Below are 19,082 nucleotides of genomic sequence, written 5' to 3' on the forward strand. Positions count from 1 at the left end.
TGGACGAGAACACTCACCGAATTGCCAACCGGATACGAAGTAAGGGAAGTCGTGACAGGGCTGGGAGGACTAGTAGGCTCTAACGAAGACTGGACTAGTTTTGTGAGCCCTTGAACTGCTGCTGGTCCGCCTGTTGCTGCACCAGGTGACCAACAGTCTCTGACACACTCTGCAGAGTGAGCTGCTGTTGCCCCAGGAATTGATCTTCGGCGCGAACAGCCTGATTCAAGGCTCTCCGCTGTTCGGAGGCTGTCTGCCGAGAATTCTGTCATGACTGGTTAGGTCTGACTACGAGGGCGAACACTCGCAGGGGATGGTCCAAAGCAAGAACGTTTAGTAAAACAATAAACTCAAGAAAAAGCAGCAAACTTACAGAGACAAAGGATAAACCAAAATACAGCCGTGACAAATGAACTTGAGCAAAATAAAGGTGCACACCTGAGGATGATGAGACACTAGGGGCTAGGCTAGCATGGCGGGATTGAGTTGTAACTATAACACTAACCAAAACCTACAGACAGTGCCTGGGGAAACTAGTGACTTGAGAGCTGAGAGATCAGCTGCCGAACCCAAAAGACAGAACCGATATGATAACGAGGCTCGCCCATGAACGGTACCACTAGCGTGAACCTGGATAGAGAGGAAGCCTTTCTCCGACGACCTCGTGGGTAATAGGACCGTGAACTTGAACCTTGTCGCCCTTGGTTAGTTAGGCTATGCCTATGCAAACAGTACCATGAATACCGAAACTACCTTAGCTGGGTACTGTCCGTACACTGAGTATGGCTCTACGAGATCCCGTCACTACCACGAACAACAGTGGTAGTTGGCTCAGTGACTTTGGCTCAATTCTCGGCAGTGGGCAGCTAGTGCTAGCCCCTAAATATCCCAGCCTCAGGTGAAACGTATTAATCAGACAATGAACATAAATGAACTTAACCGTGAAGGAAAACCTGAACATAAGTGTCAACATAAGAGTCTGTGAAGCTTGACTTAAACGTGACTGTCAATATAAACGTCCTCATGAGAGCCTGCTGGCCGCGGCTCAAGACCGTCCCCAGAGCGGGCGCGGCGACGCGGGCGTGACATTTAAGTTATTTCTGTGACCATTGTGGGTTTTCCTTTCATTAACCCAGGGGTACCAACAATTTTGTCCACGTGTGTATAGTGCAATAACACACATGCTGCTCTCGTACATACTTCATATATCCCCACCGGCCCTGCTTACGTTTATTTATTGTTTGTTGTTAATAGATCTTCTGTTGTTATGCTCATGGTAATATGTGAACTTCAATGTAGTGACATTGTCAGAGTGTGGCTAGTGCGGCAGATCAGACTATAACAGTCTAACTAAAAAAGGAGAGCAAGAAGGTAACTCAGATACAGGAGCACCCTGAAATACTGTCATCCCTCCACTCCACCGTCCACAAACATGAGTGATCTTGTGGAAGCAGCAAGACAATTCAATTCAATTACATTTTATTTATATAGGCTTTTTATAACAAAGCAGCTTTACAGAGATTTTTTAAAGAGCCTCTTTTGAGCAAGCTAGTCGAGAGGAAGAACCTTAAGAGGAACCTAGACACAAAAGGGGAACCCATCCTCCTAAGGTAAATAAAGGTAAGTGTGACGTCAAGCCACACAAGATGAAAATGTGAGTGAGATTATCAAGCCCATGCAGGTAAACAGTCAGAAGCATAGTCATGCAGTGAGGTGAGGATGAATCAGTGTGAGGCCCCAGAGCAGGACAGCGGGCAGCAGGTCAACACCTAAAATGTGAAAGACTGATAAAAGCATTGCCCATCACATCGTAGTGGATTCTGATGAGTAGCCTTTTATTGACCACTTCTTCCAGACGTCCCTTACGCTTGGTCATGGGACTATTTGGAGATACACTCTTTATGTTTCTCTCTACCATTATCAACTCCCAGTTTCTCAAATGTTCGCAATAGTTGTCAGCTAACTGTTTGGGTAGCCCAACCGGGAACCAGAAGCTTTTGTACTCGGGTTCCACGTTGGCCCCACATGTGTATGCCCACCAGAGTCAGTAATGGGACCAGGAGGAGTAAAACACGGGCACCATCTGGATTCTACACTGTATATGGAGCCTAGAAGTGGAATTAAGGTGGGCTGTAACGATGGGCCCATCTGAATTTGTTCAGAACTATAAATAAATAAATGTAACATTAGACATTACTTAAATGTAAACTGAACATTAGACAAACTTCATCAAACACAAAACACATTTTTGATGATTATTTTATTTATATGAGGAGCAAATCACCAACATGCAAACGATCACCACCCCACCTCCTCCCTAATTCTCCAACTCATTCCAGAGAACACAGTCACACTGCTCCACAGCTCAGTGCTGGGGGGCTTTATACTCCTCCAGCCCACTCCTGGCATTAGGCAGCATGGTGCTAATAGGTTCATGTTTATCTGAGCTGTGTAAATGTACTGCTCCAGTAATTTCCCTCAGTGCAGTTTACAGGAAGGGACACATTAGTTGCTATTACATATAAACCCAATGGACCAATCAACCAATTCTATTTCCTGTATGTCTGTTTCCTTTAATGAGAAGAGAGCAGACAGGATCTATAGATATTCATTCCAGTCCTGCACATCACCCGATTTTCAGATTTTACTAATGAGCTCTCCTCAGTGAAGGAGACCACCATTCTGCTGCTTAACAAAGAAGTGAAGCAAATTAGAGAAATTAGTATTGTGGTGCATGGGTGGAAATAAGACTTGTGAACAATGCAGCAGCCGATGGATCCAGATTAGTGCAGATACTCCGACCCTCGGCTACCCGGCTCCCGTCAGTAAGGATTAGGCTTTAGATTAAGGCACTAATTTAAATCACCATTAAAAAATCCTTCTTTTGAAATTTTCTGTTACTATGAAGAGAAAAGTTGTCACAACATGATATATAGAAATTGTTGGCCAAAAATATGTTGGGCCATCAGCTGTAGCCTTCTTCCCATTGAGCTTAAAATCTAATGTTCAATGAATGAGCTGTACTGTACATTTTCATTCATCTTTGAGTTAAATGAACTGGTAATAATGAATTATCCAATTATTAATTGGAAAATGAATAGTAATTGGTCCATGAGAGCCTAAAACATATTAAAATGAAATAAAAATACCAACATATTCCAGTAACCTGAGTCAGCTGTGCTGTTTCAGTAACTTACAGTGGGTTTGTGGTGCAATACAATATTCTAAAGTAAACCTTGGGTTCTCCTGGTTCTCCTTGCACATTTTGTGTGTCCTCACTCCCCTTCACTCACCGTCAGGGTGTAGTCATTCCCACAAGGCCACATTTCCTTAAGTATTCAGTTATATTTTACTGAATGGTTGATTGCTTGGTTTCAGTGTGAAAAGCTGTGAGAGCAAGTTTATCATTTTTCTGTGCTACAGAGTGTGATTATATGCTGGCTGAGTACAACAGTGTTCAGTCTTGTATTACCACAGGATTATACCATAGGGTTGGGCAGTATAACGGTAATATTGTATACTGCTGTATTTACTGTGTCTGATCTGTCAATCTTCTGCTCTGTTGCTCAATAATCCAGGGGTCCATAGAAACAGGGCATTGTGGTAAACTGAGATGTTGGTGCTATTATTGCTAATTGCACACATTTGTAGATGGTGGAGTTGATGGATGCCAGTTTTTCAAGGTGCTCTCGTGTCTGTGTTATCTTCTGGCTCTCTCCATTTAGTTAAGCTGTTATCGTCAGACTTGCCAGAGTCGCAAGCCACATTCTGCTAATGTCACATTCTCTGTTATCTATAAATGAGAGAATTCATTCCATCTCTTTACTGTTTTCTAAATAAAATGACTGCTGACCTGTCCAGCCTGACACTGATAGAAGATTATCTATTAGGCTCTTCTGCTGCCCACTTCAGACCAGCGGCTGACCTCCAGCTACTGCTACCTGCCTCAGACTAGTTGCCCACTTTCCATTTTGAACTACATTGACGTTGAAATGGACTCAAAATATTAATCTACTAATTGCTGCTATTATTATTATTATTATTATTATTATATCATAATTACTTTTATTATTGTATTAACATCACTACTATGACATTATCAGTACACCAAACATAAGAAGAAAAATAACTACTTTTTTATAGTTTGTGTAAAGAGCATAGAGAGAATAGAGAGGCTAATTTTAATGGTTATTATCTTGTAAATAGGATTTACAGCAGCCTTTGTAAAAGTAAAAGTAAAGCTCAAATAAATTGGGTTGCCAGATTTGGGCATGGTGCTGCTTTCCTTGTTTCCACTCTAAAACTGTACAAATTTAAATAACATCCCGTTATATAGGATATTATAAGCTATAATTATTATAGCATATTGTAGAATATAATCTATAATATATTTTTAACAGTGTAAATAATATAAACTACACATCAGAAGTTTTAACATGTTCTATACAATATTTCAAGTGTGTTTAACTTTTGAATTTACTGTGTCTATCTGAAGCATTTTGTTTCCATCATTCCCTTTTCAATATATCATTACTGACGTTGCTTTTTCTGTGTTCTTTAATCCTATGATGTTACAATCATTTAAACCTGTGAAGAAAAATGGGTTTTATACTATTGAACAAGTAAGAAAGTGAGAACAGAACAGAACAGAATTGTTTGTGAATAATTATTTATTATAATATTTTAATATCTTAGTTTTTATTGATCCTCTATAAGATACTAGAACAGCTGTGTTTTATTAAGGAATATTTATTATTATTGTACCATCTTATAATAAAATCTTTCTGATAAATGATCAGCTCTTTAGTTTTACACACTCTGGGTCAGTTCTGAGATCTTACACCTGGACTAATCTGAGATTCATCTTCAGAGCTCAGACTCAGGTAGAGAGATGGTAAATATCTAGTTTTTACTTTAGGAGGAAAAAAGAAACTGGCTTTCCTCGACACAATGGAGCAGCAGCTCTACTCTGAGCCTCTCCGAGATAACAGAAGACTGAGCGAGAGACCACCATGGCCTCAGATCTGGAGGTGCTGATTCTTATACTGACCACTGCAAACTGCTCAAGTGCTGCTGGAGGCCTTCACACGCGGAAGCCAGCAGGACAATGTCATCTGCAAACAGCAGAAACAAGCCCCCGGCCCCCCGCCTGAAGCCATCCTGCCCATGCCTTCGCATTGCTATCCTGTCCGTGAATATCACAAACAGGAAGTGAGAGAAGGCACAGCTCTGATGGAGTCCAACAACAACACTGAACAAGCTTCAGTGCTGAGAATACGGACACAGCTCTCACGCCGAGAGTACAGGGACTGCACGACTCGCATCAGCACCTGTCGCACCCCCGATACCCCAGGAGCACTTCCTACAAGATGTCTTGGGGAACACAGTCGTAAGCCTTCTTCTCCACAAAACACATGTAGACTGGAGTGATGTACTCCCATGTCCCCTCAACAATCTCAGAGAGAGTGAGGAGCTGGTCCAACGTTCTACAGCCAGGACAGAATCCGCATTACTCCACCTGAATCTGAGGGTTAACTATCAGGTGCATTCTCCTTTGCACTATACTGGACTAAACTTTCCAGGGAGGCTGAGATATGTGATGCATCAATAATTTGCATGCACTCTCCAGTCCCCTTTCTTAAAAATGGGGACCACCACCCTGGTTAGCCAGTCCAGAAGCACTGCGCCCGAGGTCCATGCAACACTAGAAAGTGTCTCGAACAAGACAGCCCCCAATGTCTAGAGCCTTTAGCAACTCTGGGCAAATCCCATCTTCTCTTGATTTGCCACTGTGGTGCTTTCCAACTACCTCAGTAACCTCAGCCATAAAAGATGGATGATGCCCCAGTAGCCTCCAGCCCTGCCTCTTGAACAGAAGCCATGTTCCTCGGGTTTAGGAGTTCCTCAAAGTGTTCTATCCAGCACCCAACAATACCCTCAGCTGAGTTCAGAGCTTCAGCACCCTTACTGAGCACAGTTTGGACAGTGTCGCTCCTTCCCCTTCTGAGTTGTCGGAGTGCTTTCCAGAACCTCCTTGTGGCTGCACTGAAGTCTTTCTCCATGGCCTCTCCAAACTACTCTGCAAGAGCTGTTACCTTTTTTGCCTGCTGCCTCAATGGAATCGAGAGTACCCAGAGCCTTCCTCCACTTGACAGCCTCCCTGATTACAGGTTGCCACCAAAAGAAGCTCCAACAAGTCAAGTCAAATTTGGTTATACTGCTTTTGAGAACCTGATGTTGTTGCAAAGCAGCTTTACATAAATATGGAAAAAATAGATCAAATTAATAAATCAATAAATAAAAACAAATAAAATTGTAACCCCAAGTGAGCAAGCCAAAGGCGACAGTGGCAAGGAAAAACTCCCTCAGAGCTGGAGGAAGAAACCTTGGGAGGAACCAAGACTCACTTTGGGGGACCCATCCTCCTCTGATCAAAAAAAAAAACTATAAATTACTAAAAATGGTGTAAAGGTGTGAATGTAAATGTAAATGTAAGTCACCCAAGAGACACTATGAGTGAACCAAGGTACAATCTCTGGGTTTTGAACATGGTGTTTCCTATCATGGACAAATTGTGTGCACTCCAAACCCAAACCTTAGAGGTGGTGGGTCCAGATAGTCGCCCCAAGTTATTTGTTCAGGCTCAGGCCGACTGGGGTAACCTCAGTTTGAGTAATGTCAGTTTGAATAATCTGAAGGGGAGCCTACGTCTCCAGGTTTCCTGCATCACTGTGGACTGTGGGAGCACAGGCTCTGCTTCCACCACCAGCCCATGGAGCAGGATTTTTCCTTCAGAATGGAATCCACCCAGTATGTTATCATTACCGGGAGCCATGAAAGACATCTACAGGGGGTAAACTGCATTCGTCTTTTTTGGGATCTGTTGGAAGGACAAAAGGACAAAGACTGATCAGACATTTCTGCCCAATATTAAAGTGATTATACAGTAAAAAATCTGGATCACTCAGAAATCGACTCACATACCTTAAACTTGGGGAATTTCAGCCTCACTGTGGGCTGTGGGAGAACAGCTTCATCCTCAACCACCGGCCCACAGAGCAAGATGTCCGAAATCCCATCCTCACAGCTTTGTTTAGAACTGGAAGAAGCAGGAGCTTCTGTAGAGGCAGCACTGGAGGAGTTGTCCACCTTAGAGTTCACTGTGAAGAACCTCTTCATCCTCCCTCGAAGTGACTGGGAGGTTCTGAGGAACGGTGCTACAAGGTAAGCTTTAGCTGCCCTTTTAATTGCAGCACAAAGTGGACTGCAGCTGAAGCAGCCACACTCCTCCCCCACTGCCTCTACGCTTCGGGAAGTGAGACTTGCCCCAGCTCTACTGCTGTTGTCTTCCTGAGGTGAACTGATGTCCTGATGAGAAGTGCTTACCCCATCCTGTTCATCAATGACTTCCACAGTGAACCTGCCTATAACTCTGGGGACATAAGCAATAAGAAAAGGTCCTTAGTGTTAGTGAACTAATGCTGTCCGTTACCTATTTACAGAACAGCTCTGCACTCTGAGTAACCTTTATCAGTGCATACTATGTACAGTACACCAAGTGTGTCTCCTTAGTTCCAGTGTTTTCAGAGCTGAGATACAACGCATGGAACAAATGAAGCACTTAATAAATGAATTCATAAGTAATATATATTCATAATAAAAAAAATAAAAAAAAACATACCGTATTTTCTTCAACCGCTTAATGGTGTTCTGCTCATCAGCGTCAGTTTTGGAGGAGAAACCATCTACCTTAGGGTGTTTCTCAGGCGTCCCAAACAGATTTTCCTGTGGAGCGCTTTTACCCTCAGCTACAGACGGGCCTGCGGCCTCACCCGTTTCACTGTTGATGACAATAAAAGAAACAAATTATAAATCAAACAGCTCAAAAAATCTGGGGGGTGGAGGGGGGGTCACAAAGCAGGATTCTTAGTTCAGCCAGAAAAGCCCAGATCCCAGCCTGTCCAATAGAAGAAGACCTGAGGGACATTCCTATCCTCACCATTGGGCTAAAGTTATCTGGCTAGCTGAGAAATGCCTCTTTGTGAAACAACCCCTGCAGATCTTTCTAATGCAACGGTTTGCTTACCATTCTTGACGAGACTGCAGCCATGGGTGCTTTTCCACATCTGTCACAGACGGGCGAGTGGAAGGGTCGTACTGCAGCATGTAGGAAATTAAGGACCGACAGGGCTCCTCCACTGTGATCCCAACTGGATACTGCAGGGCTTTACGCTGGACCCGTAGCAGTTTATGCGCACGCTTTTCTTTAAAGGGCACGGACCCGGTAACCATTACGTAAAGAACCACTCCCAGGCTCCACACATCACTTTTCTTTGGATCATAAGGCTGACGCCTAATCACCTCTGGTGCAGCGTAGAAACGAGTGCAGCAATATGTCTCACTCATTTCTGGGAAGCCTTTTGAAAAGCGTGAAAGACCAAAGTCTGCTAGCTTGACTTGATAATCAGCTGTCAGCAGAACATTTGTACATTTGAGGTCTCGATGCACAATGTCCTGCTTGTGCAGGTAGACCACAGCACTGACAAGCTGGGAGAACCAGGTTTTGGCCAGGCCAGTGGGGATGTGGTGGCGCAGCTTGATCTCCCGATTGAGATCTGTTATAGCAGCTTCCATCACGATACAGACCTGTCCGTTATTCATCTTAAGAATGTTGTGCACCTCAACAATGTGAGGGTGCTTCACTTTTTTCAGAATGGCGAGTTCCCGGGGCAGAAATTTCTGAACTAAAGTACTTGACCCCCTCCTGCTGTCTATTATTTTAATAGCCACCTGGTTGGGGTGCTTTTCAGAGGTGGCCAGTTTAACCTGGCCAAAATTCCCTTCACCTATCTTGCGCAGCACCGTGTAGCCCATTCGTCTCAGGACTGTCTCAGTGGCCATTTTATCCCTGTGGATTAAAAGAGAAGCTGAAAGTTAGAAAGTTTTGAAAGAAAATCAGATGTAGAACCTGTTTCTGGTTCTAGATAAGATGGCTCTAGATAATCGTGTTAACCAAATGACATCACTGTCATTTAGACCGTAGAAATCAAGTGTCTCGAGAGCTGCTGAATCCTTGACTGAGCCAATGAGGGAGAGAACACCCCTTTTTATAGGGTTCCGTGATGTCATCGGTATGACATCACAATGGAGAGGTGAGCTGGGGTCAGTGAGGTCAGTTTCTTCATTGGCTGTACAGGACTGTATGTACACACACACACACACACACACACACACACACACACTGTGCTGTGAAAATGTGTCAAAATAAAAGTCACACAAACAAAACAGAAATACAAAATTCTTTCAAACTAAAAGCTAAAATTACTGCTTCACATTTGTGTGCCCTTTTTTGTGCTAATCTGAAAAATGATCTGGTCCGAAACAGTTTTTTGTGATGCGTTACACCACTACCTCTGACAGAGACCCAGCTTTTTGACACTGGGCTCTACCTTTAACTCCAAAATACTTTGACAGTCTTCAGATTTAGTAATAACATGCACGTTATGCTGATGCATTTTTTGAAAGAAAGGCAGGGGTGCCAATATTTTTGGTCATGTCTTTATCTAGTGAAAAGAAGTACATTGTGTAGTGAAGTCAAGTGATAACTTAGGTTTCCTGTTACTATGCAATGGGCAGTGGTGGCTCAGCATTTAGAGCACAGGGCTATTGATGGTGGGTTTGCGGGTTTGATACCATGGCTCAGCAAGCTGCCACTGTTGGGCCCTTGAGCAAGGCTTTTAACACTCTCAGTGCCCTGGATGGTGCAGCAAAGGCTCCTCGCTAGTGTGTGTGTGTTTTCACTGCATGGATGGGTTAAAGTCGGAGGCCAAATTCCATTTCTGTCCAACAAAAATGGAGAACATGGGTGTTTTTGCTTTTATTTAACAGTTGCTGCTTTGTGGTTCTAGATTACTCTGATTCCAGTTTACTAACCACTTCACCTCAGGTTCAGTTCTCACATCGTCTAACCCCAGTGCATCATGTGGGGTTTTTTTTTTGGAGCCTCTGTGTTCCAGTCAGATCTGCTGGAATATAAAATATATTTGATCTGGTTTATCCTGTTATTGTAATGTACACTGACAGACAGACAAAGGTTTGTTTAACATGCCAAGATCAATGGCGCCATGGGTCCTTTTGCCCGATGGGCATCGCACTACAGTCCGAACCTAGACCTTAAGGGTGGTGGGTCCATGTTGTCGTCCCATGTTATTTTTACAACCAGGCTGTGGGAGAACATTGCCGGGAGCCATTTTAAACATTTAGAAGTCGTAATCTGTTAGAAGGACAAAATGACATATGACCAAACATTTCTGACCAACATTTAAAGTGATTTACAGTATAAAATGTGAATCACTAAAAATCCTTACACTTGGGTATTTTCAGGGTCGGTACTACAAAGCTTTAGTTCCTCTTTGCACTGTTATTTCTACCTGACCTGCTGTTGTTACTGTAGTCTCACTCTCCTGCCACTGTGGCTCCTAGTAATAATATTTGATCTATAGTCTTACTCCCTTATATCTCTACACACGTGGAACAAAATGATGGTACCCCTTGGTTAATGAAAGAAAACCCACAATGGTCACAGAAATAACTTGAATCTGACAAAAGTAATAATAAATAAAATGCTATGTAAATTAATCAATGAAAGTCAGACATTGCTTTTCAACCATACTTCAACAGAATTATTTTAAAAAAATAAAATAAACTCATGCCTAAAACAGGCCTGGACAGAAATCATGGTACCCTTAACTTAATATTTTGTTGCACAACATTTTGAGGCAATCATTGCAATCAAATGATTCCTGTACCTGTCAATGAGATATCTGCAGCTCTTAGCAGGCATTTTGGCCAACTCCTCATGAGCAGATCACCCGATTTTCTGATTTTACTAATGAGCTCTCCTCAGTGAAGGAGACCACCATTCTGCTGCTTAACAAAGAAGTGAAGCAATTTAGAGAAATTAGTATTGTGGTGCATGGGTGGAAATAAGACTTGTGAACAATGCAGCAGCCGATGGATCCAGATTAGTGCAGATACTCCGACCCTCGGCTACCCGGCTCCCGTCAGTGAGGATTAGGCTTTAGATTAGGGCACTAATTTAAATCACCATTAAAAATCCTTCTTTTGAAATTTTCTGTTACTATGAAGAGAAAAGTTGTCACAACATGATATGTAGAAATTGTTGGCCAAAAATATTTTGGGCCATCAGCTGTAGCCTTCTTCCCATTGAACTTAAAATCTTATGTTCAATGAATGAGCTGTACTGTTCTCAGTCATTTTCATTCATCTTTGAGTTAAATGAACTGGTAATAATTAATAATCCAATTATTAATTGGAAAATGAATAGTAATTGGTCCATGAGAGCCTAAAACATATTAAAATGAAATAAAAATACCAACATATGAGTCAGCTGTGCTGTTTCTGTAACGTACAGTGGGTTTGTGGTGCAATACAATATTCTAAAGTAAACCTTGGGTTCTCCTGGTTCTCCTTGCACATTTTGTGTGTCCTCACTCCCCTTCACTCACCGTCAGGGTGTAGTCATTCCCACAAGGCCACATTTCCTTAGGTATTCAGTTATATTTTACTGAATGGTTGATTGCTTGGTTTCAGTGTGAAAAGCTGTGAGGGCAAGTTTATCATTTTTCTGTGCTACAGAGTGTGATTATATGCTGGCTGAGTACAACAGTGTTCAGTCTTGTATTACCACAGGGTTATACCATAGGGTTGGGCAGTATAACAGTAATATTGTATACTGCTGTATTTACTGTGTCTGATCTGACAATCTTCTGCTCTGTTTCTCAATAATCCAGAGGTTTATAGACACAGGGCATTGTGGTAATCTGAGATGTTGGTGCCATTATTGCTAATTGCAAACATTTGTAGATGGTGGAGTTGATGGATGCCAGTTTTTCAAGGTGCTCTCGTGTCTGTGTTATCTTCTGGCTCTCTCCATTTAGTTAAGCTGTTATCGTCAGACTTGCCAGAGTCGCAAGCCACATTCTGCTAATGTCACATTCTCTGTTATCTATAAATGAGAGAATTCATTCCATCTCTTTACTGTTTTCTAAATAAAATGACTGCTGACCTGTCCAGCCTGACACTGATAGAAGATTATCCGTTAGGCTCTTCTACCACCCACCTCAGACCAGCGGCTGACCCTCCAGCTACCGCTACCTGCCTCAGACTAGTTGCCCACTTTCCATTTTGAACTACATTGAAGTTGAAATGTACTCAAACTATTAATCTACCAATTGCTGCTATTATTATTATTATTATTATTATTATTACTATTATTATATCATAATTACTTTTATTATTTTATTAACATCACTATTAAGACATTATGTGTACACCAAACATAACAAGAAAAATAACTACTTTTTTATAGTTTGTGTAAAGAGCATAGAGAGAATAGAGAGGCTAATTTTAATGGTTATTATCTTGTAAATAGGATTTACAGCAGCCTTTGTAAAAGTAAAAGTAAAGCTCAAATAAATTGGGTTGCCAGATTTGGGCATGGTGCTGCTTTCCTTGTTTCCACTCTAAAACTGTACAAATTCCCGTTATATAGGATATTATAAGCTATAATTATTATAGCATATTGTAGAATATAATCTATAATATATTTTTAACAGTGTAAATAATATAAACTACACATCAGAAGTTTTAACATGTATATAATATTTCAAGTGGGTTTAACTTTTGAATTTACTGTGTCTATCTGTAGCATTTTGTTTCCATCATTCCCTTTTCAATATTTCATTACTGACGTTGCTTTTTCTGTGTTCTTTAATCCTATGATGTTACAATCATTTAAACCTGTGAAGAAAAATGGGTTTTATACTATTGAACAAGTAAGAAAGTAAGAAACCAACAAACAGAATTGTTTGTGAATAATTATTTATTATAATATTTTACATTTTTATAGATCCTCTATAAGATACTAGAACAGCTGTGTTTTTATTTATTATTATTGTATCATCTTATAATAAAATCTTTCTGATAAATGATCAGCTCTTTAGTTTTACACACTCTGGGTCAGTTGTGAGATCTTACACCTGGACTAATCTGAGATTCATCTTCAGAGCTCAGACTCAGGTAGAGAGATGGTAAATATCTAGTTTTTACTCTAGGAGGAAAAAAAGAAACTGGCTTTCCTCGACACAATGGAGCAGCAGCTCTACTCTGAGCCTCTCAGAGATAACAGAAGACTGAGCGAGAGACCACCATGGCCTCAGATCTGGAGGTGCTGATTCTTATACTGACCACTGCAAACTGCTCAAGTGCTGCTGGAGGCCTTCACACGCGGAAGCCAGCAGGACAATGTCATCTGCAAACAGCAGAAACAAGCCCCCGGCCCCCCGCCTGAAGCCATCCTGCCCATGCCTTCGCATTGCTATCCTGTCCATGAATATCACAAACAGGAAGTGAGAGAAGGCACAGCTCTGATGGAGTCCAACACCAACACTGAACAAGCCTCAGTGCTGAGAATACGGACACAGCTCTCACACCGAGAGTACAGGGACTGCACGACTCGCATCAGCACCTGTCGCACCCCCTAAACCCCAGGAGCACTTCCTACAAGATGTCTTGGGGAACACAGTCGTAAGCCTTCTTCTCCACAAAACACATGTAGACTGGAGTGATGTACTCCCATGTCCCCTCAACAATCTCAGAGAGAGTGAGGAGCTGGTCCAACGTTCTACAGCCAGGACAGAATCCGCATTACTCCACCTGAATCTGAGGTTTAACTATCAGGTGCATTCTCCTTTGCACTATACTGGACTTTCCAGGGAGGCTGAGATATGTGATGCATCAATCATTTGCATGCACTCCTCAGTCCCCTTTCTTGAAAATGGGAACCACCACCCTGGTTAGCCAGTCCAGAAGCACTGCTCCCGAGGTCCATGCAACACTAGAAAGTGTCTCGAACAAGACAGCCCCCCAATGTCTAGAGCCTTTAGCAACTCTGGCCAAATCCCATCTACTCTTGATTTGCCACTGTGGTGCTTTCCAACTACCTCAGTAACCTCAGCCATAAAAGATGGATGATGCCCCAGTAGCCTCCAGCCCTGCCTCCTGGACAGAAGCCATGTTCCTCGGGTTTAGGAGTTCCTCAAAGTGTTCTATCCAGCACCCAACAATACCCTCAGCTGAGTTCAGAGCTTCAGCACCCTTACTGAGCACAGTTTGGACAGTGTCGCTCCTTCCCCTTCTGAGTTGTCGGAGTGCTTTCCAGAACCTCCTTGTGGCTGCACTGAAGTCTTTCTCCATGGCCTCTCCAAACTACTCTGCAATAGCTGTTACCTTTTTTGCCTGCTGCCTCAATGGAATCGAGAGTACCCAGAGCCTTCCTCCACTTGACAGCCTCCCTAATTACAGGTTGCCATCAAAAGAAGCACCAACAAGTCAAGTCAAATTTGGTTATACTGCTTTTGATAACCTGATGTTGTTGCAAAGCAGCTTTACAGAAATATGGAAATAACAGATCAAATTAATAAATCAATAAATAAAAACAAATAAAATTGTAACCCCAAGTGAGCAAGCCAAAGGCGACAGTGGCAAGGAAAAACTCCCTCAGAGCTGCAGGAAGAAACCTTGGGAGGAACCAAGACTCACTTTGGGGGACCCATCCTCCTCTGATAAAAAAAAAACTATAAATTACTAAAAATGGTGTAAAGTCAGGTGTAAAGGTGTGAATGTAAATGTAAATGTAAGTCACCCAAGAGACACTATGAGTGAACCAAGGTACAATCTCTGGGTTTTGAACATGGTGTTTCCTATCATGGACAAATTGTGTGCACTCCAAACCCAAACCTTAGAGGTGGTGGGTCCAGATAGTCGCCCCAAGTTATTTGTTCAGGCTCAGGCCGACTGGGGTAACCTCAGTTTAAATAATGTCAGTTTGAATAATCTGAAGGGGAGCCTAAGTCTCCAGATTTCCTGCATCACTGTGGACTGTGGGAGCACAGGCTCTGCTTCCACCACCAGCCCATGGAGCAGGATTTTTCCTTCAGAATGGAATCCACCCAGTATGTTATCATTACCGGGAGCCATGAAAGACATCTACAGGGGGTGAACCGCATTCGTCTTCTTTGGGATCTGTTGGAAGTACAAAAGGACAAAGACTGATCAGACATTTCTGCCCAATATTAAAGTGATTATACAGTGAAAAATCTGGATCACTCAGAAATCGACTCACATACCTTAAACTTGGGGAATTTCAGCCTCCTGGATTTCTGCCTCACTGTGGGCTGTGGGAGAACAGCTTCATCCTCAAGCACCGGCCCACAGAGCAAGATGTCCGAAATCCCATCCTCACAGCTTTGTTTAGAACTGGAAGAAGCAGGAGCTTCTGTAGAGGCAGCACTGGAGGAGTTATGCACCTTACAGTTCACTGTGAAGAACCTCTTCATCCTCCCTCGAAGTGACTGGGAGGTTCTGAGGAACGGTGCTACAAGGTAAGCTTTAGCTGCCCTTTTAATTGTAGCACAAAGTGGACTGCAGCTGAAGCAGCCGCACTCCTCCCCCACCGCCTCTACGCTTCGGGAAGTGAGACTTGCCCCAGCTCTACTGCTGTTGTCTTCCTGAGGTGAACTGATGTCCTGATGAGAAGTGCTTACCCCATCCTGTTCATCAATGACTTCCACAGTGAACCTGCCTATAACTCTGGGGACATAAGCAATAAAGAAAAGGTCCTTAGTGTTAGTGAACTAATGCTGTACGTTACCTATTTACAGAACAGCTCTGCACTCTGAGTAACCTTTATCAGTGCATACTATGTACAGTACACCAAGTGTGTCTCCTTAGTTCCAGTGTTTTCAGAGCTGAGATAGAACACATGGAACAAATGAAGCACTTAATAAATGAATTCATAAGTAATATATATTCATAATAATAAATAAACAAACAAACATACTGTATTTTCTTCAACCGCTTAATGGTGTTCTGCTCATCAGCGTCAGTTTTGGAGGAGAAACCATCTACCTTCTCCCAACCATCTACCTTAGGGTGTTTCTCAGGCATCCCAAACAGATTTTCCTGTGGAGCGCTTTTACCCTCAGCTACAGACGGGCCTGCAGCCTCACCCGTTTCACTGTTGATGACAATAAAAGAAACAAATTATAAATGAAACAGCTCAAAGAATCTGGGGGTGTTTCACAAAGCAGGATTCTTAGTTCAGCCAGAAAAGCCCAGATCCCAGCCTGTCCAATAGAAGAAGACCTGAGGGACATTCCTATCCTCACCATTGGGCTAAAGTTATCTGGCTAGCTGAGAAATGCCTCTTTGTGAAACACCCCCTGCAGATATTTCTAATGCAGCGGTTTGCTTACCATTCTTGACGTGACTGCAGCCATGGGTGCTTTTCCACATCTGTCACAGACGGGCGAGTTGAAGGGTCGTACTGCAGCATGTAGGAAATAAAGGCCCGACAGGGCTCCTCCACTGTGATCCCAACTGGATACTGCAGGGCTTTACGCTGGACCCGTAGCAATTTATGCGCACGCTTTTCTTTAAAGGGCACGGACCCGGTAACCATTACGTAAAGAACCACTCCCAGGCTCCACACATCACTTTTCTTCGGATCATAAGGCTGACACCTAATCACCTCCGGTGCAGCGCAGAAAAGAGTGCAGCAATATGTCTCACTCATTTCTGGGAAGCCTTTTGAAAAGCGTGAAAGACCAAAGTCTGCTAGCTTGACTTGATAATCAGCTGTCAGCAGAACATTTGTACATTTGAGGTCTCGATGCACAATGTCCTGCTTGTGCAGGTAGACCACAGCACTGACAAGCTGGGAGAACCAGGTTTTGGCCAGGCCAGTGGGGATGTGGTGGCGCAGCTTGATCTCCCGTTTGAGATCGCTTATAGCAGCTTCCATCACGATACAGACCTGTCCGTTATTCATCTTAACAATGTTGTGCACCTCAACAATGTGAGGGTGCTTCACTTTTTTCAGAATGGCGAGTTCCCGGGGCAGAAATTTCTGAACTAAAGTACTTGACCCCCTCCTGCTGTCTATTATTTTAATAGCCACCATGTTGGGGTGCTTTTCAGAGGTGGCCAGTTTAACCTGGCCAAAATTCCCTTCACCTATCTTGCGCAGCACCGTGTAGCCCATTCGTCTCAGGACTGTCTCAGTGGCCATTTTCTCCCTGTGGATTAAAAGAGAAGCTGAAAGTTAGAAAGTTTTGAAAGAGAATCAGATGTAGAACCTGTTTCTGGTTCTAGATAAGATGGCTCTAGATAATCGTGTTAACCAAATGACATCACTGTCATTTAGACCGTAGAAATCAAGTGTCTCGAGAGCTGCTGAATCCTTGACTGAGCCAATGAGAGAGAGAACACCCCTTTTTATAGGGTTCCGTGATGTCATCGGTATGACATCACAATGGAGAGGTGAGCTGGGGTCAGTGAGGTCAGTTTCTTCATTGGCTGTACAGGACTGTATGTACACACACACACACACACACACACACACGGTGCTGTGAAAATGTGTCAAAATAAAAGTCACACAAACAAAACAGAAATACAAAATTCTTTCAAACTAAAAGCTAAAATTACTGCTGCACATTTGTGTGCCCTTTTTTGTGCTAATCTGAAAAATGATCTGGAATTTTTTTGTGATGCATTACACCACTACCTCTGACAGAGACCCAGCTTTTTGACACTGGGCTCTACCTTGAACTCCAAAATACTTTGACAGTCTTCAGATTTATGTAGCACCTGTGCTTACTAAAAGGAGTAATAAAAGTGTCACTAACATCTAACTAGGTTCGGTCAGCGGTATGTCTTTAAATCAGAGACGATTTGACGGGAAGTTGAAGGATTAACACATTTATTGCTCCACAAATGATGCAATAAAACATTCAGCGCTGATTTTATAAAATAAAGAAGAATAATGAAATAAAATAGAGCTCTTTCAAACAAAATAGAAAAAATGGTTTCGAATAGGAAAATAGGGAGGAGTCCCTTTTATGAAAAACACACTGTCCCTTAATTAAGTGGAGTTCCGGATCCAAGATAGAGTTCAGTTCGTATCCTTCAATGGATGTAGTGAAGGAATGATGCTTAATGCGGTTATGACTGTGTCTAAGACCTGTCTACCCGGGTAGGATAAATGGTATGCTTAAGGTCTTTTCTGCTGTCGTATAAGCAACTGGAGATATCCGAAAGTTCTTCTGCATGCAGTCGTACGGTAGGCCACACCGCTTCTACAACCATCAGCAGTCTCACTGCGCTGGATTCGCCATCAGATAATTTCCCCACTCATTTTCTGGCTCTAGAAAAAAAAACAATCTACACAACAGTGCAGTACAGTAAATTATTCTGTTTCTAACATAAGATCTCATGAACTTTGTCTTTCAGTTCAGAGTAACATGTTACAACCAACTAATGGTATACTTACAAAATATGAACTGGCTTTTTAAACATCACAGCAACATTAATATTTAATCATGTAAAGAATTACCATACATCACAATAACAATTTAGTATTTTATCAATGACAATAAATTGCTGTTTTACTGTTTTTATCTATTTTAATCTGCAACTAATATTTTTATCCTTTTTAACATTCATTTGAATAAAACCATAGCTACACTTATTTAAAGTGCACATTCTGATATCCATAATATATCCAATAACAACATTACTTAAACCATAAACCATTAAAGTACGTAAAATCAACCAACAAATGTTATAAAGCTCATCAAAATACATGTACTGTCTCTTTAAGGCTTCACTAGGCTAGTGCTGGTACTGACCGACTAGCCTTAACTTGGCGATTAGCGCTAGCTAGCGGTTAGCATCGGCCTGCGATTAGCAGTAACCATCTCTTTTTACTAAGCACTAGAACATTTTCATAACTCTGATTGGTTTTTTATTTCCCCCATTTCTCTTGCATAATATCTAACTTTAATACAGTAAGGTGAAATCTCCCATTCAGAGTTTAGCCAAGATAGCAGAGCAAAGGAATTGCTGCTCTGACTCACCGGAGCTCTTTAAACACTTTAAATACTCGACGGAAATACTCGACAGAACTGCTTCCTTTCAGGCTTTATAGCTGAAATACTGAC

At 42.3% G+C, this 19,082-nt stretch overlaps 2 protein-coding genes across 2 annotated transcripts; both read right to left on the reverse strand.

Moving 5' to 3' along the window:
• Window positions 1-6,844: 6,844 nt before the first annotated feature.
• On the reverse strand, window positions 6,845-8,901 carry LOC140556925 (testis-specific serine/threonine-protein kinase 6-like). The gene is made up of 4 exons (XM_072681072.1): window positions 8,087-8,901; window positions 7,682-7,840; window positions 6,985-7,432; window positions 6,845-6,880 (listed from the first exon to the last, which is right to left on the reverse strand). The coding sequence occupies exons 1-4, from the start codon at window positions 8,899-8,901 to the stop codon at window positions 6,845-6,847; spliced, it is 1,458 nt and encodes a 485-aa protein (XP_072537173.1).
• Window positions 8,902-13,481: 4,580 nt separating this feature from the next.
• On the reverse strand, window positions 13,482-17,152 carry LOC140557018 (testis-specific serine/threonine-protein kinase 6-like). Its single transcript, XM_072681185.1, has 4 exons — window positions 16,338-17,152; window positions 15,923-16,099; window positions 15,210-15,672; window positions 13,482-13,487 (listed from the first exon to the last, which is right to left on the reverse strand). Exons 1-4 carry the CDS (start codon window positions 17,150-17,152, stop codon window positions 13,482-13,484), a joined length of 1,461 nt encoding a protein of 486 aa, XP_072537286.1.
• Window positions 17,153-19,082: the final 1,930 nt, after the last annotated feature.

Source organism: Salminus brasiliensis, chromosome 1, assembly GCF_030463535.1.
Source record: "Salminus brasiliensis chromosome 1, fSalBra1.hap2, whole genome shotgun sequence".
Lineage (NCBI taxonomy): Eukaryota > Metazoa > Chordata > Actinopteri > Characiformes > Bryconidae > Salminus > Salminus brasiliensis.

Coding starts and splice junctions, on each gene's coding strand:
- LOC140556925 (XM_072681072.1), bottom strand. CDS start 8,901: ATGGCCACTGAGACAGTCCTGAGACGAATGGGCTACACGGTGCTGCGC. Junction 7,841..8,086: donor CTGCAGTCTCGTCAAGAATG/GTAAGCAAACCG, acceptor TGTCATCAACAG/TGAAACGGGTGAGGCCGCAG. Junction 6,881..6,984: donor TGAAATTCCCCAAGTTTAAG/GTATGTGAGTCG, acceptor TCCTTCCAACAG/ATCCCAAAAAAGACGAATGC.
- LOC140557018 (XM_072681185.1), bottom strand. CDS start 17,152: ATGGCCACTGAGACAGTCCTGAGACGAATGGGCTACACGGTGCTGCGC. Junction 16,100..16,337: donor CTGCAGTCACGTCAAGAATG/GTAAGCAAACCG, acceptor TGTCATCAACAG/TGAAACGGGTGAGGCTGCAG. Junction 15,673..15,922: donor AAGCGGTTGAAGAAAATACA/GTATGTTTGTTT, acceptor TTATGTCCCCAG/AGTTATAGGCAGGTTCACTG.